General features: G+C 46.3%; 1 protein-coding gene across 1 annotated transcript in view; it reads right to left on the minus strand.

Moving 5' to 3' along the window:
• The window catches only part of nlgn2a (neuroligin 2a), a 159,582-nt gene that overhangs the window by 97,434 nt on the left and 43,373 nt on the right, over positions 1 to 18,775 (minus strand). Inside the window, exon 2 of the mRNA XM_079295478.1 lies at positions 3,699 to 4,612. Coding sequence (XP_079151604.1) covers positions 3,699 to 4,206 — 508 coding nt within the window. The 5' untranslated portion in view covers positions 4,207 to 4,612. The remainder of the gene's footprint in view (positions 1 to 3,698; positions 4,613 to 18,775) is intronic.

The following is an 18,775-nucleotide window of genomic DNA, read 5'->3' on the forward strand; positions in this document are numbered from 1 at the left end:
ACGCTCTGCAGGTGTTGTTGTTCTACTAACGAGATTTTCCTTCTTCACCAGCCCAAAATCTGTTTGTACTAACCTGCTCTTGCTGACATCTAAGCCACGGTTCCTCGTGTATGAGATCTTGTGTGTTGGCAAACATTTACAGCGAGCTCCCATTTGAGGAGCTGCCGAGTTCAGCTACTCCGACTTATTTACCATGAAGCCTTGCTCCTTGTTAATGGCTGCTGACTGCTGAGAGAAGCATGCGGTTTGTCGGTGAGCCTGAGGCATCATCAGCAGCAGCATCAGCAGCCGGTCGCTCCCTCCCTTCCCCTCGTCCATCGATCCACCGTGACTCTGCAGAAGCTAGATCAAAACCTCTCGCTATGATTTATGGGATGTCATCTCCAGGGGAACCGTCGGAGCCCCTCCCTCCCAGGATTCGGTGAAGGAGCCACCTGCCGGAGGGGCAAAACCAGTTCCCCTGGGTCCTAAGGTCCGATAGCGGTATTCCAATGACCATTGATGTATTCTTAACATTGTGCTTTATGTATTTGCTCGTATATTGTTCCATAATCTGTCCTTTTATGAAATAATGTGAACATAATGAATCATTAGGTGCGTTGAGAACAATGTTAAAACGTATGGTTGATGAAGTAGGAACACATATGGTTCCAGGCTCCAAAATATTCATGTATTGGATGTAATACAATTTAAAATCATTTCCAACATTAGAATAAGTTTCTGTAAATCAGATAGTAACAAGTGTAATTTTGTATCATTACTGTACATGATTAGTTATGTTCCCTTTCTTGTTTGTTTTTCCTCAAAGTATTACAAATTCAGAAACATATTCTTTCATGCGCGCCATGGAATTAGTAAAAAAAATGTCAACACATGGCTAGCTTAGCAACTTATTAAGTACTTAAGTATTAATTAAGGGGCCACGGGTAAGCAGCAAACATTTGTGCGTGTGTTTATCTATGAACAAACACACACATTCTTGTCAGTGTCCCACTTTCCTCCATTTGCACTGATGGCAGCATTAAGCAGTAATTCTGCAGCCTTAATCCACTTAAAATTAGAGGAGGTTTAGAAGGAATCTGTTTTAAGGTGCGCGATGAAGAGGATACATGTAAAAGGCCTCAGGAGACTCAGAGATGCAGCATTCATTATTACAATGTAAGGCGAATAGAAGGGGAATGGACAGCGAGAGGAGATGGGAGAGTGTCATCGTGAGAGCATACTCAACCTCGTGTGGCGTTGTGTCTGATTTTTGATATATTGGCCAAAAGCTTTCTCCTCCTCTCTGCTTTCCTTGCTTCCTCTTTGCCTCCCCTCCCTCACAGCAGCACATGTTTAAAAAAAAAACTAAAAAAAAAAAACTAGGAGAAGCAGAGAGGAAAGGACGAGCAGAGAGAAAGACAACCCCTGGAGCTTTTGGAGAAGTGCTGAGGCCAGCAAATCTCATGCCTGAATCATGAATCAAACAGCGCCGATTATGAGGGATGAAGCAAGTTTCATACGTTGCCGCTGCATGTTTTTAACACCAAATTCAATCATATTTGTTCTGATATAGATGTTGAAATGTATGACTTTTTTCTGATGCATTAAACATCTGCCCCGCTGAAGTATTATGCTGACGATGTAACGCTGCTGTTCCCCGTTGATGAATGAAGGTCACTACTTTACACCTGTATGACTTTTTTCCAGCGAGTGCACTGTACACCTCTGGGACAGTGTGTGAGCAAGAGGCCGGGGGGTATATATCTCTCTGTGTTATATCACAAGTCTCACAAAACAGGAAGAAGAAAAAAAAGCTGTGCGAGACTGCCAAATGAGTCCAGACCTGATGTATAGTGCTCTATATGTGCCCGAGGAGCTGTAAGTGGCAATGACAGGGTGTCGAGGGCTGAGGCTGCGGTGTTGGAGCGGAGAGGCGGAAGGAAGGAAGGAAGGAAGGGAGGAAGGAAGTGTGTTGAGCTGTGAGGGGCTGAAAAAAAAAAGAAAGTCCAGTTGAGTGATGGAAGTGCTGACAGGGCGACCGGAATGTGTTAGAGCATTTTTTTCAGGGTGGAAATCACTGCCTCATCACTACACTGTCGTACACACGACATACAGACAGCGAGACACACACGCGCTGGTATTGATACCGTCAAAGCAGGTGATGGAGGATTATTTTCTAGTTGACTTGACACAAAACTTGTGTGTGCTTATCAAGAAAAAACAGGAAAAACCCACATTGTGTTAGTACAGTAAGTTGCTTTCTGAAGACCTCCAGTTGTTTGAGGTCAAAGCAAGAGACAGTTTCTGAATGGGGAAACTTGACAGCCTTCTCTCTGTGAAAGGGGCTGGCTTAGTACAGAGATATAGAAATGAAGAGACAAACGTGACACACGTTATACAATATCCTAGGCGAGGAGAAAGAGAGAGAGAGAGAGAGAGAGCTGATGGAAGTCTCTCCTCTTTATATCTGCCGACAAAACGGAAATATTTCTCTTTTATTACTCGCACACCTCGGAGTGCCCGGGCAGACAAAAAACGTCTGAGAGAAAGATCTGAGTTGAGAGAAGAGGCTTCTTGATGAAAAGAGAAAAAGTCAGATGTCACCTAATCTTTTTCTCATAAAGCACCTTGGAAACGGCTTCAGTCCTGGCCTTTGTTCTCTTGCACCTTACACCTTACACCTTGAATGGGAAGGACTGTAAAACCAGGGTAGGGTAATTGAAAAATTATCCATGGAAAATGTTGCACACTATTTCTTTTTTTTTTTTAATACATATATATATATATAAGACCCTACGCAAACACACAGCATGCATATGCAATATTTATGGTGTTTAAGGTAGTGCACATGGAAAAAAATGTAAACATTCACAAGAGTTTTCCAGACATTTTTTTGAACTTCCCTGGGCTCCTCTCCATCATGAGTGGTACTAATTGACCGTTCCCTACACCCCTCCACTGAACAATCGATTGTCCAATCATCGCGTAGCAACCGTAACTAGGCACAGCTGGCCTGTCAAGCTTTGGACGTGTCTGCATGCTGAGGTGGTGTGCATGGGGCTGTAGTCGGAGCTGTGGATGGTGGTTTCTACATGGATCACGAGCCTGTGAGGATGCAGATTTTGTGCCTGGGATACGAGGCTGTTTAGACCCTTTTACAGGGTTCTTGTTTTAATTAAGTTGACTGGAAATATTTTAAAAAGTGAGCCGGTCGTTTCCAACCCTCTCATGAAGGTAATGTAACATCTGCCAGCGTCAGTTCACACAGAAAAAAACAGTGAATCTGTCCCCATTATCAGAGCAAACGACATATTGGGACTGGGTATCGTCAGCACTGTTGCTGTTGTTAGCGCTGTTAGCTGTTGGAGGGCGGCCCAGGCATCTCTGTGCAGGTGGACAATCCAGGCTGTGTGGGTTGTAGCTGCTGCGGTAGTGGGCCAATCAAACGTCACATTAAATGGAAGATCGCTTGCTGTGATTGGCTGCGAGAACCATACAAATAGTTATTTTGTCGACATTGATCAAGTATTGTGTCCCGATACCCAGCCCTACTACATATGTCCTGGGAGAGTATGGAAAGCTTGACAGGCATAGCAAGAGTACCTAACGGGACGGGGCTTAGAGAACAGTCAATCTCTTCATTCTACCCACTGTCACCCACTAAATCCCTCATCGCCCAGCCTCCCCCAACCCTTCATAAAACAATGCCCACTCACCATCCTCAGTGGGCACGTAGATATTGAGGTAGAGGCAGTCCTCGCTCTGGTTCTGGATGTAACCCGCCGCCACGTCCAGATTGTCAGTGAACCACACAGGCAGCATAATCTCTGGGAGCACGCCGTGGACATTCTGAGGGCACACGGGGGCAAACTGGGTGGCGTTGCGGATCTCCTGCCAGGATCCCGGGGCCTCGGGCGGCTGAAAGCGGCGGTCGCCGATGGGTGCCGTGGCATAGGGGACGCCCAGGTACTGCTCTACAGGGCCCAAGATCTCGTTGTTCAAGTCCTTCTTGATGCCTCTGATCTTACCATAGTTGGTGGTGACTAAGGGGTTTTTGGAAGGGTCCATTTTCTGGCTCGAGGCCAGGCTGAAGAGCACAATGAGGCCTAGCAAACCCATTAGGCACCAGTCCGTAATGAGACTATGGGGGCGCGTTCTGGATAACAAAGCATGCCGCCTTTGTTTACTTCGAGCAAGTGGAAGGGGGTACATGACTGGATTCATGGTGTTCAGCCACCAGCTTTTAGTCTGTTCTGAAGTACTTCAGTCTTTTTGTGAGAGAATGTGGATTATAACCAACAGTCTGGAAGGTAAAGCATAAGAGGGGATTTAAAAACCAAAGCAGACAGACCCTGAAAGAATAAAAGGAGCTTTTTTGTGAAGATTTGATCAAGGCCAGGAGCTCTGCGTGAAGGCGAGATGGAGGGCGAAGCAGTCGCTGGGGGAGAGAAGGGTCGTTGGGGTGCCGGAGAAGGAGGCCGGACCTCGGTGCGGGTGCCAGGTCAGTGTTGATTCTGAGCAACAAGGATCCGAAACGCTTCCCCAGTCATGGTTCTGTTGCGTTCCATCCCTATTGGTCCTCTATTATCCAGATCATTTGATCGATGTGTTTTTTAACAGCCACAGAATTCTGCAGGGTGAGGCAGAGAAGGGGAGGAGGAGGGAGATTTAAAGGACAGGGATACACAGAGAGAAAAACAGAAAGACAGAGGGTGGCAGAGGGGGGGGGGAGCAGGGGGGGAGAGAAAGATAAGAGAGATTATAGTTTATCTGAAGCAGAAATATATTCCATTAAAAGTTGTCAGTGCAACATTCGCCCTTCAACTGTTGCCAAGTGAAAAACATTCCTGAAATGAAAGCAGTGGAGATGAAACGACAGACAGCATTGTTGAGATCAAGTCAAAAAGACTAATTTTGTGAACTTTTTACGTGGCGATCAACGTGTTTCGCGTCACACGATTACAAGCTGAATTCTCCAGCATGTAATACTCGTGATCTGTTGTCTGGTTTTTGCAATGTAATCTAACCCGCAAAAAACAGACGAGTCCACTCTGTCCTGGTCTGACCTGTATGAAGACACATCAACCCTCTCCTGGAGAACTGTGTGTGGACAAACACATCCCGGCAGAGAGCTCCTGCAGCTGATGTAGACACTGCTACAGGTGCCTCAGTATTTAGCCTCAGTTTAGGAAACTATCATATCGGGCACTTACTTTCGTCATTGAGTGTTACATTGATTAATCAATTGGATGAAATACAATTTTGCTTTATTAAGGAGGAGTAATTAATACACAAAAGAGAAAATATGAAAAGTAATTGGTTTCCTTCATCGTCATATTTTCTCTTAACCTGAATACAAAGATATTATCTGTCAAAAGTACTCTTCTGGCTTTCAAGGCTCCAGCCTAACTTTTATCACCTGTATTATTAGCGGCTTAGAGTTTTTATTGCGGCTTAGAGTTTTTATTGAAAACAACTGTATTTATTCAAGTATCTCACCAAAACTACATTTTACAAGATAGCATTTGAACACATCATGATGGCGTTATAATTCACCTTCTCCCACTACTAATTTTTACCGAACAGAGCTTGAACACATCATATTATAACTCAACGGAACCTCCGTTTAGCGTTCGCTGCTAGCTGAGTTCTTTAGTCAAGCAGGACTGTCCACCAGCTGTTAGCTGTTAGCAGCTAACGTCAACTAGCTCTCCTCTCCTTGCGTCCATGATCTTTAGTAATGGAGCTACTTCAATTTCTTGAGGAATCCTTTCAGCCCGAGTACAGTACACAGCGTGTGAGAGGAGTAGAGGCTTGGGATTAGGGTGAGCCTTTCACTGCCCAGTTAGGTCAAGGGTCAACAATGTGCGCCTGTAAGCAGCTTATAACAGCCCGGGCATTTTTGGGCTACATGCAGAGCACAAAGACACACACGCATGCACGCAGTAAGCCTTAATTGACCCACACATGAATAAGTTCCCACACACTGTACACTCATCCATGTAATCTACTGCGGAAATGTGCAAATCCTCATGTAACTGACCCAGTCCGAAATGCACGAGGCATGGAGGAGATTACCGCGTCATGGCATTGTTGGGTGGTGTTATGTAACGGTAGGAGGCCAACACCCTATAGCAGTAATAAAGACAGAGAAATCTCTTTTATGTTCCCGTGGACGCTCTATTTCCATCTTATCCGATTTTTTTTTTTACAATTCACCATTACCTCTTTCACGCTTCTCCCTTTGCTTTATCGCCATGCCTTAATTGTCCCATTAAGCAAGTCATCATTAAACGTATTATTGGATCGCCTGCACCCATTGGAGAGCCTCTGTGTTTTTGTTGTCTTCCCCCCCTCCCTCCCTCCCTCCCCTCTCCCGCCCTCTCCCACTGCCAATAAAGCCGTTTGAATTTGAAAGTATGGGAGTTAAGTGTCCTGAGGCAAGACGGCAGATAATGAGAGTCTATAGGCTGATGAGCAGGCGAGCAGTCTCACTCTCACAGACACACAAATAAGGAAGCTCCTTCATGTAATAATAAAGTTTCTTATGTACAACAAGCTCTTCGAGCGGTAATTGCAAGCGAGTCCGTAGCCGTCTGTAATTGTTCATTGTCTCCTTTTGGTACAGTGCGTTCCACCTAAATTTATTGGCGGCTGCCTTTGTTCCTCTCATTGTGGACTTCTCTGTTCCACCCACGCGCCTATGTGTGTGTGTGTGTGTGTGTGTGTGTGTGTGTGTGTGTGTGTCTGGGAGCGTATACTCTCTTACAGAGGAGCGGGCAGCCCGATGCAAGCTCTAATTAAACCGCACAGGGACGACCCCTCCACCCACACACACACGCATCCAACAATTTACCACTACGCTTTCATCCTTCCAAAAGACATAAAAGGGAATGGGAGATGGAAAAGAGAGCAATAATGAGAAGTGAGAATGTAGATGGAGAGGAAACAGGTCCTGGTGTTAATGAAAAGCCTCTCTCCGGTCAGCAGAGACTCTTCGGATTGCTCGAGCGAAAAGCCACATGAGGTGCTGCTTCACTGACCCTGGAGTGTCTCAGAGAAGCGGCCGTCTAAAAGACACACATCCAAGGGCCCGAGGAGGGGGGCCGACTGGACTCCTCTTGCCCGCAACGAGCCGGAATACTTGGTTCAATTCCAAGGTCCTGGCAGGCTGTTAGTGTCCCTGGAGGGACCTCCGGAATTTCGGGGTGCATCTGAGTGTTTAATTGCTAATTGGCTCAATTAGGAGGCCTAATTGGTCCGGCTTTGCGGTGAGCAGCGGGAGAGCTTAAGTGATTGATGAAGCAGAGAGGGAGAGACTGGTGGGAGGAGAGCTAAGCACGGAGCCAGACTTCTGCCCATCACAGGTTCTCCCCAACACACTGTGTATCCCGCAGGTACACACGGATGCACACTCACCCGTGATTCATCTCATCAGGAGAATGTTTTTTTCCTCAACCCCCCGAGAGAAAGAGAGGAGGGGGGCCGCACAGGTCTTTTCAGTATAAACCTCCCATCTTTCTCTCGCTCACTTGGTATTACTCATCTCAATGTGTTCCACAGGAAAAAGCTCTGGAGAACAACGCAACACAAAGCATTCTATTTTCGTCTCTTCAGCCCGTTCACTGCCGGCTGTATACTTCAACAGGGCCGTCGTGTCTGGCGCTGCATCATCGAGGATGAGCAAAGACATTGTGCCATCATTCTTCGGGACTTGAAAACTATTTATGGTCACAGCGCTCAGACCTGCAACGTCTTGCTCTCATAGACCGCTGTGCTGTCTGGGGCCAGACCCAGCCTGAATCTGACCCACAAATCTGTAATACAATTCAGTTGCTTAATTTGTTGCCCTGAAACGTCTCCTGCCTGTTCACAAATTCACTTAGACGATGCGGCCATTTTCTTCATATTGGGCCCACAGCTAGGCTTTAAAAGTGGGACCATTTCTCAGTACAGTCGACATCCCCTCCGCTGCAAAACAAAATAAAATGAATGTTGTGAAAAAGAGTTAAAGTCGACAGTGAATGCTGAGCATATGAGACAGACTGGATAGCTAAATACTTCTCACGAAGGTGGAGAAGAAAGCAGAATGTCAGGAAGCCGTTGAGGAGTACAACATCAAACAGCATTTTTACAGCATCTACACTAAAAGGTAGAATAAGGCAGCTTCATGTCTGGCATCTGTCTGAATAATTCTTTTTTTTTTCCTATTGCTTTGGATATACTGAAGAAAACAGGTTGACATTTTGAGGAATCTCTTATTCACCTTCTTGCAGAGAGATAGCAGGACGCCTGTGTTAGCAACCGAAAATCTGTCAAAGTGCAAGTCAACGTTTTCATTGAAAGATGTTGGGGTGCCTGTTACACCTGTACCCAGACCCGATGTGCCACCTGTCTCCCCTGTCCCTGCTAAGAAGCCCTGTCAGCCTACCGCATGCAAAAGCGAATAAGCACATTCCACAAGACAAACACGAAGCACACTGCTCGACGTGATACTCAATTAACTCTGCCTTTGACAGAGGAACTCTTTACCGGTAAGGTAATTATGCAGGGGTTATATGTATTTGACACAGTTTGGAAGAAGTGAATCCACTGTGGGCTAGTGTCACAACAAACAGGTCACCGAACATATTACAGGGATATCACCCCTCGGTGAAACCACCAGACCGAGTAAAACCTGAATATAGAGGAAGTAGCATCGATCGGGAGGCAACGAGAGGAGGTGTGTCGAGGCTTTGCCATGTTTTCAATGTGTTTGTGACACTTATTGAATGAACTGATGTTTAAAAAACTTTGCAGTAACAAGAATGCGACTTGGAAGCTAGACTGCTGCATAATTAGATAATCGATCGTTAGATTGCAGGTGCCTTTCTCTCGTGTTTGTGGGGGAAATGTCCTCCCTCGTCACTTACAACAGGCCTCAACAGAGATCAGATTCCACAAATCGTTACTCATCCTTTATTCCGCCGATCTCGACTTCAAAACTGATGCCAGACTTTGATGTTGTTGCCATGAGGGAGGGGGGGGGGGGGGGTTGGAGAGAGCCGCTCCACTGCTCACATGAAGACAAGAATTACATAAAGTGCTTATGATGCCATGTTTTCAACAGCGAGCCCACTTTGTTGTCTTTAATTGCTGCGAGGAGCCACTTTTATGTGACAGAGGCTTCCTATAGCAATTAACCTGCCGGTAATCTTCCATGTGAAGGTCATGTGACTGCTCGTGGCGACGGCAGTGTGATCAGCGGGCGTGATTGAAATTGCACCAAATTTGAGAGGAAATAAGGGGTTTGTTCCTGAAGGCCGGGTGTGGATTTGGATTCGATGAGGTTGTGTAATGGAGTCATGTGCACATCAAAATGGAAAGCCTTCTGGTATTCTCCTATAATCCGGTATGTTTTGTATCGAGCTCGTCTGCTTGACTTTACCGCAAAGTACAAGAGAAAGTGTTGTAAATGTTGCCGAGCCAAACAAGACCAATGCTTAAAAGACCTGATCGGACATTTAGACTCACGTCCTTGCACTACTCTCACAGATTGGGTACCAGGAGGACCCGTGAAGCCTGATACCAGACAATCAAAAACACGACTTGGTCTTTGTGCTACTTTCGGCCGCAATGGTAAAAACACGTCACGCTGTCCTCTTCTCCGGTGCAATGGTTTCCTCTCACCTGCTCGTTTTGTCTTCACAAACTCAGCGCGGCTCTTTAGCTAAAAAGTTTCCCCAGCTTTCCTCCAGCGGACAAATCAGCCCGGGGATCACTGTCTCAGAATCAAATCCATCGCCACTCTGCCACATAGCTTACTGGGCACAATCTAAATCCCACCAAAACCAATTCCACCCAATTTTACTCCAATACAGCTGCCGAACCACCCAGACCTCCCCTGTAATTGCTTGCCACCTCTCCCTCGGTCTTGCGAGTCGGTCTGTCAGTTCCGGTTCAACTTAATGATAGATAATAGGCGGTCTTTGCCAGGCTGGCGGCGCCGGCCGATAGCTGGAATTCAGTGTGCGAAAGGGTGGCGGATGAATGAGGTCAGACAGGTACTGCCTTAAAAGGATCTCGAGGGTCTGGGGGGAAGAAAACAGACGAAGACAAATCAAAGCAGTCACACATCTACTGTATATATAAAGGGCCTGCATCGCGTGAATCTACGCAGGTGGGCGTAGAACAAGCTAGAACGTACACAGCAGCACTGTTACCGTGTCAGTGTGCAGCCAAGCGCCAACTTACACACACACACGTGCCCACGCACACGAATACTTTACGCTCATTATCACCTCAAGGCTTCCCAGGTCTGACAGTATCTGATTGCAGCCCATTTGTTTCCACAATGGCCAAGTAATACATCAAGGCTGAGACATGGAAACTTGACACTTGAGCATCAATGTGTCCCTGTGACTGTGAGCATATGTATCCACACAAACGTGTCTGCTTGTATACGTTTAGCAAAAAATGTGAATGTTTGGAGTTTCTGTGTGTATCCATGATACCCCTGTGTGTGTGTGTGTGTGTGTGTGTGTGTGTGTGTGTGTGTGTGTGTGTGTGTGTGTGTGTGTGTGTGTGTGTGTGTGTGTGTGTGTGTGTGTGTGCTTTTATCTGTGGGACGGGAGTTAGATGTGTTGATCGTCTCATGAAGTCATTTTTGAGGACACGGTAGAGTGGAAGCTGAGTGGTTGAACAGAAAAGGGCCTTTTCATCTCTGCAGATGCCACATTAATGCCAGTAGATGGGGCGGACACAAGTGTGTGTGTGTGTGTGTGTGTGTGTGTGTTCTTGTATGTTTGCCATCCTGCTGACAGCCTGAGTGCGGGCTCCGAATAGAAAAGAGCCGGCGGCCAGGTCAGTCCTCACTCTGGCTCCTGTCAGTGCCATAATCTTTATCATTTTTCATCCGTCCATCTCGGTATCTCGGTGCGGGGAAGAAGGAATTAGATTCGGGCCAGAGGTCAACACATATAGCTGGAGGGGGGGGGGGGGGGGATGTATGTTAAGAGCGTGGAGGAATGTAAATCAACTAACATCCAGCTCTTCAGAAAAACAGGAAAAAAACAACACTAACAGTGAGCTGAAGTCAGGGGAACGTGTTCGGCCGTATGACATATGATCATCCCTCCAAATACTAAGGCGGCTCCCCATCACCCTATGATATCATACATCATGTATTAGTTTCAATTTACCGCATTTTTTAATTGTCAAATTCATGTAGCATCATGCAACCATCTCTAGCTTTCCATTAAAAACCTTATTATTCACATGCAAATACAAATTTCAAGCAACATTCTTGATCTTTACTAAGAGACCAATTTGCAGGCTGATTAATGTGCTGCACTCTCTTGCAACACCGCCATTCCAATGACTTTGTAAGTAAGGAACATTCGATTGTTTTTAATTGTGCAGTCCACACTGACAATGAAGGATGAAGGAAGCTCTCTGCATGTGAATGTCATTGTTAAAGCGGTTCCACTATTTTACAACGTTCAGAGACTTTAGGTGGAGAGTAAGGAGTTCATGGAGATCGAAATTTAAATTTCTTCATGGAGATACAATTTATGAATTTAGTTTTCCATTTGTTGTCGATGCAGATGATTCAGCAGCGATAGTTTGGGTGATTTTCAGGTGACGAGATCGGCATCTATTAAAAGACTCACCACACTCATATAACACTGTCATGCTCGCAGTGGGTAGTTTGTTCATGAAGTATGAAAATCGATGCAGCAGAACCAGAGATATCGTCTTTTTACTCCGTGCATTCTCACTCCTTGTCAGAAACCTGTTACTTACATTACCCACAATGCAGCTCGACCGTGACAGTTCGATCGGAACTCGGGCGTGTTGTGCTGCCGTCAGATAACGCAACCTGGAGCAGCTTGCGTCAAGCAGAGTGAACGGATGTGTGAAATGTATGTGTTTTTGTGGAGTTTCCTTCTACAACTGGGCAAAGTTCTGTTTTCATGACATCTACTACATGCAACCCTTCGTTTGAAAGCCATGTTCATGACTATATTTCAACACAGGACATATGTTTTTGGCAAACGGGGTGATGAACTTTAATTCCTTACATGCATGACGTAGTGCATGGATTTACATGTGACATGCCACCGCAGTGATGGCAGTTCGACATCGGATTAGTCTTCATGCACAAACATTTCACAGACACTTCAGAACATCGTAAGCTGTTACAACATGTCTGTAAACGCTTTAAAAAAAGCTTTTCTGCCGTATTGAGGAAATCCAATTGAAAAGTGCCTTTTCTATCTTAATACACTTTAGTACACTGTCTCCCCTCCCTTCCCGGACTCTTTCCACGCATTAAGGAGACGAGACCGGGCCGGCCGTGGACGACAACATAGACACAATGGGAGGATGCAGAGACAGAGGGAGGGCTGGGCGGAGGAGAGTGTAGGAGCTGTCAGTGAACATGTTGACAACACAGAGACGTACACACACATGAGCGGGAAGTGTGTATGCATCTGTGTGTGTGTGGAGTACGGGGGGGGGGCGTTGGGGTTGCGGTCCACTGGAGCGCAAAATTGGAAACAATGTGTCGGCAAGAGTTAAAAGCAAATATTTGCAGGGCTTTAATTTGCATGGGGAGCGGTGAGTTTCCGGTGCGGGTCAGCGCGCCTACGGCAGAGCTGAGGAACACGGAGGGGCATGGGTGGTAATTAGACAGACAGTGGTAGATTAATCACAGGCTGACAGCGTCGCAGACGCTCGCACACAAACACATTCGCAAGCCGTACGCAGCCCCATCATTGAGTCTGGCAAAACACTCTGGACGTTTCCCTCGCACCCAAAGGGGATGAGTGTGTCCAGCGTCGGCGGGCATACCTTATTCTCTCTCATTCTGCCGCTTCTTCTTAAAACGCACACCCGTACAGACTGCCCTGCCGTCATGCTCTGATTACCTGCCTCTCCCTCTGTCTCCTCTATAACTCACTGGTTCTATCACTGGTTCTAACTATACCTGAGTGACCCATCTTCTGGGGTGTCTTCTTAGCAACACATAAGCATAAAAAACAAAAACTGCTCCTTAATGTTATGTAGTATTGTTACTTACATCTTGCAAAAGAGATTTTTAATCTCAATGGGACTACCTGGTTAAATAAAGGGTTTCTTTTTAAAAATATATTAAAAAATCTTTTTTTTCTTTCTTTTTTATTGAAACGTATTCGGTTCGTCATGCGTACCGAACCGTGAGCCTCGTACCGAACGGTTCAATACGAATACGCGTATCGTTACAGCCCTACCCCGACCCCCAACCCACCCACCCGCAGATCCTCTAGACCAGGGGTGGGCAAACTGTTTGGCTCGGGGGCCACATTGAGTTTTAAAATTTGACAGACGGACCAGGCCAGCAGCAGATGAATGGAGTGTTTGTGTGAACTAATATGAATTACAAGTAAAAGCCATGACCTAAAAAGTAACTTGCATTTCATTTCAGATAAAAAAAACAGCTTTACCTTTCGTTTTTAACAGAAAGGGGCTACGCTTCTCTCATAATGACGTTCATCATAAGTCCGATGAATATTGAACAGGTTTCCATAAATGTTAAAGTTGTTCAGCTTAAAACTTTCAGGACCATTCGTGTGGTTGGTTTGCAATGGCTGCTGCAATACAGATTCAAAGGCTCTTCTCTAACCTCATTGGCAATCTTTTACAGGACTGTGGTCAGTGAAGGCCTCGTCACATTAGCATTTTAAACAGGAATGTACTGATCTGACTCTTTCTGTCCCAATAGCAATGCCTTTGGGTGTTTGCTGATACCGAGTGCCGATCCGAACCAGTGTTTGATTGATAAGACTTTAACACTGCTTTCCTCCTAACTTTCTCATACAAAATCGAACAAATAAATACATAGATACAGTGTGCTGTATTGTTATTTATCCTATGAAAACAATGAAATTGTACACCAGCAACTTGGTAAAAAGGATATGCAAAACATATGTACTTATAGTATACAAACATAAAACTGAATTTAATAGATCGGCTCCATTGACACAGATACACGATCCAGCAATTTGAGTCAGTATCGGCCCGAGAGCAGATATCGGTATCGGTGCATCCTTAATTATGAAAGATATATTTTTATTTGATCCCTGTGAGGGAATCCACTGACGGCAGATTCTCCAGCAAGGCTAGTCTCCAACAGCAGTGGGAGAGTATAGTCCGTAGCTTCTAGAGTCAAAAATGTAGCAAAGATGTGCAGATAAATTTGGCTCTATTGTTTTATGCCATATGGGGAGGGACAGGAAGAGGCAAAACCTTTCTGAAACAAACTGAAAGAGGTCCAATCAAATGTGAAGGATCAGATTTCAACCCTTCTTGTAACTGTACATTGCTTGAAAACTTCTGTTTCACCGGGACTTTAATTGTGAAAGGGCGGCTGCTACTAATGCGACCTTAAATGGGGGTAAAGGGAGGGTCACTTTTTAAACGGGGTGAGTGGGACGCACTGATGCACCAACGGTGAGGATTTAGCCCGAGGCAACACGGGGCCAGGCTTTCACAAAATGGCTCCGCTGTGTTCGAGAGACGGGGTGAATGGGGTGTAATTGAGCAAATTAATGCCGTTGAAGGGAAACATATAGCGAGCCACGGCGGCAGAACGGAGGAGGGCACATGAGGACAAAGTGTTCCCCAAGCCAGGCTAAAGAAAAGCTGATGAATGTCAGCTGCAGCTTACAGCTGCTCACTTGCCAGGCTGAGAGGCACTTGGACTTTGTTTACAGTTAGACGGGGATTTGTGACCTGGGACAGATAAAAGCTTCCCATTAAAATATTGACTTAGAGGATCAGGAACGTAATAGAAGTTGTGCAAAGTGACAGAAATCTGCAATTTTTCCAACCGAGATGCCGTCCAGGCTCTAGAGTAAAGAGATATTAAGACATCAGCGGATAAATACAGCGTTTAATCTGAGTTTGTAGATTACAACAGCAGACAACTACTTGCTACGTAAAGATATAAAAGACAGATTAAAACTTTTAAATACTTGTTTACTAATATATTACATTAATGAATTAATAAGACAGAGGAGAGCAGATGCTGGTGTACTTCATTAGAAGCAATTTCAGTCTCAGTGAGTATATTGAGTCAGGAGGACAAGATTTCTTTAAATATGAATATCACTCTTCTGCATTCATCTAGAAACACTTAAACCTCACAAGAAACGACTCCCTGAACTTCATTCAAACCTAAGCAGCTGCATTTAAAATTTTATGGGGGAGATCAAGAAGCCTTCAAAGGTATGAAATATGTAGAATCTGAGAACATCTAGAATATTGTCATTTGAATGAAATGGTGCAGCCCTTTGAATAGTTCATTCAGTGTGGACATCGTATCGCTTCACTGAATACAGAATATATTTGAGACAGTCGGCGTGGAATAAGACCGTTTTCACAACTTCTTATATTTGTGGTGTTACAGTGCAGACCCAGGGTGAGTGGGCGTGCCTTCTGAGTTGTTACAGTGAAGTAAGGTTGAGGAACGTCCACACTGTGGAGACTGTCAAAGGTTCTGGTGAGGACACTGAGTTTGTTATGAAAGCAGGATAGCGGGGCCAGCTGAGGACGTGACGCTGCGGGATGTGAGTCGGTGTCATTTGACTGGTGATGACCGGCTATGAACCTTGAGCGAGAGCGATATACATGAAGATGAACGGCACAGAGAGTGATGGAGAGGGGGGGGGGGGGTTTGGAGCAAACAAGAGGACACGTCATGCAGTCGCTGCCTCCCTCTCTACCTGTTCTCCTCCTTCCTCTCTCCACCCAGTCTATTTTTGGTCCTCAATTAATTGAACTCCATCCTTCTAAAAACCAAGGAGAGGATGAGGGATGGATGTCAAAGGAAAAAGGGCATGGGTGAGAATAACCCCCAGTTTCTAATCAGCGTTATTAATAACAAGCTGCAGCTGCTAAACACTCTTCCTCGCTCTCTTTTTTTTGCCTCTCCTCCTCTCCTCTCCTCCTCGTTGGCTATTAGCATGAGTGATGAATATTCATCCGGTGCTTTAATCTATAGCTGAGCTCATCTCGATGGGCCGTGTGTTTGTTTTACAACCGGGGGAGAGCTGTAGGAGGAAGACATGCTCATAAATAGACTGTACATGATCAGCACCATAATATACTGGGAGGATATGGTGTGCATGATGAGAGCAGGATTCTCATCGCTACTCCTTGACTGTCAATTTTTCCGCTGGCTGAAATGACAGCCGTCGCTTGCGGATGTTATCAGCTGAAGGTAGCTAGCTAATTAGGCGTAGGCTTCTTTAAAAAAAACGCTGTCTCCGTTTTACACACCCGTGAAACGGGTCTTAAATATGCACTTGATGGCTGCACACGTCATGGTGCTTAAAGACTGAGCAGACAGCCATACTCCTGCTGTGTGTAACCGGTGATGTAAGGTCTGAATGAGGTCTGCTGGTTTGCAGCACAACAGAAAGATTCCCACATCTCTTGAGCTACTGCGAGGTGTGCTGGCAAAATGTGCACCTGTACTAAAGTTCCACCCTCTTCCTGCTTCTGTCTTACTTCCACACTTTCCTCTGCTGTTTCTCTCTTTTCAGCCGATGCTTTCTCACTCTCCTATTCCATCTCAGACAGTTTGTCTTTTCCCTCCTTGCCATCTTCGCCATTCTGCCCTTCCCCCTTTTGATCCCTTCTCCTCTGCTGCTACTGTACTTCAATGTGTGTGTGTGTGTTAGTCTGAGGTGTGGTTCAGGTGTCACAGCAGTGTGGTGCTGCACAGTGGGAAGTTGAAGTCTCTCTCTCTCTCTCTCTCTCTCTCCGTCACTCTTTCCCTATATCTCTACATCTGAATCTGGAGTCTTTGCCCATCGGCTCCCGAGGAAATAATGAGGTGCAAGCGGAGAGTGGGTCAGTGAGAAGAGACTGAAGGAGAGCTGAGAGACTTGTTCCACTTAGTGTTGGGGGGGGGGGTCACACTCAATCCTTGGTGGTATGTTGTTGCAGACAGCCAGGGGTGAGGGTGTGTGTGTGTGTGTGTGTGTGTGTCAGCGTATATGTCCCGGTTTCCTTGTCGTTGTTTCTCAGCCCCTTGTGTTGCTCCCACCTCTGGGATCCATGATGCACTGTTCCTGTGAACCAACTGGAGCAATTACAAGAGAAGTGTTTCTGTGTGCGTTTGTCTGTGTGTGTGTGCGTTTGTCTGTGTGTGTGTGTGTGTGTGTGTGTGTGTGTGTGTGTGTGTGCGCGTGTGTGCGTGTGTATTTGCCACTCGTTAAGCTTCTACATATGCACCCAGAGACGCAGTGCAAAAAAAAAGTAGGTTGCTCTGTTTTTTTGTCTTTCATTCCTCCAGCCTCTGACTTTAGTTGCCTCTCACTCCTTCTTTCCTTTGCTCCCTCAGTGCAGCAGCATGAACAATGAATAAGACTCGTTTCGGCTCGTTTGATCGTCTCTCACAGCCCGTGCTGTAATTTGAGATGGGCGGCTGAGGGGGGGCGGCAGGCCATCGTCTAAAAGATGATGCAAATCTGGAAGCGGGGACTGCATCCATTGAGCCCCCCCCCCCCCCCCCCCCCGACCCCGTCTCCCTCCACTTTCCTCCTGTAAATGTCCCGCTGCTGCATTTTCAGCTGGCTTCCTTTGTTTTACCTTCCCTTTAGCCCTCGCTCCCTATTTTCTCTCTCCCCTGGGTACAATTTTCACTGAGATATATATATACGACGCTCAATACTCATCTACTTTTCCCCTAAATCTGAGCACCGTGTGTGTGTGTGTGTGTGTATATTGTGAGTCCCTTTTCGTGTAGGCAGCAGCAGCCCTCTGACCACAAGGAGAGGACAAATCCCCAGCTCACAAACCCATAATCTTTATAGCTCCCAGCAAGAATATTTGCCCTTTGAGGCCAACAGTAGACGCTACCACCATACGACTATAAATCCCCATATTTGGTTGCGCAGCTTCAATTGACAGCTTAATCCAGGAGCTAAATAATTTCATTTTAAATCAGTCAATCTAACCTTGGATCCCCCCCCTCAGTCTAAGGCACGGCAGCCACACCGGCACAGTCCAAAACACACCAAAATGACACCACCAAAGTGGTCCTGGACCGTGTCTGCCGGCTGCTCTGAGGCTCTGCAATTAATTACAGCGGCCAGTAATAATAATTATGGCCGGCCACCAGCGAGCGGTCGGTGAGCAGAATGTGGGAAACTGGCGGTTAATCTGGTGTCCGTCTACAGCCTGTGGGCCCTGTGGGCGCTGCCACGCCACGCTAGCACCTGCTCTCAAACTAACAGCTAACAGCTTCCAGTGTGTGTGTGTGTGTGTGTGTGTGTGTGTGTTGGAAAAGGGAGCATGATGACACAGGCTGTTAGGAAAGGGAGGGAAGAGGGGCACAGAGTGCTCTGACAGGGTGGTTGATTCACAACAATACGCCGGCGTCAGCCACTCGCCTCTCGGGCTCACTGAACTGTGAGAGCCGCGATTCATCTGCTTTAATTCGCCGGAGCTGGATGGAAACATGGCGCTCCCTCGCGAGCGAACAGGTGTGTGAACAAACAGTGCACACACACGAGGGCCGTAACGTGGCCTGAACAAGCGCACAATGCCGCACATGTTCGGGGAGCGGTTTATTGTTCGCGCGTGCTTCTGGTACAATGTGATCTCGGCGTGCTGTGTTCTCTCACAGATGTAGACCTGGGAACGTGTGCACTGCTGCACTAAACACTCACATGCATTAAAAATGAGCATTCAAGCTGCTAATGCCGGCATACTGGCTTCATGCGGAGTACTGAAGGGGCAGAGGCTGCTGCTGTGCTGGAAT

The sequence above is a fragment of the Melanostigma gelatinosum genome (assembly GCF_949748355.1).
Source record: "Melanostigma gelatinosum genome assembly, chromosome: 23".
Classification (NCBI taxonomy): Eukaryota; Metazoa; Chordata; class Actinopteri; order Perciformes; family Zoarcidae; genus Melanostigma; species Melanostigma gelatinosum.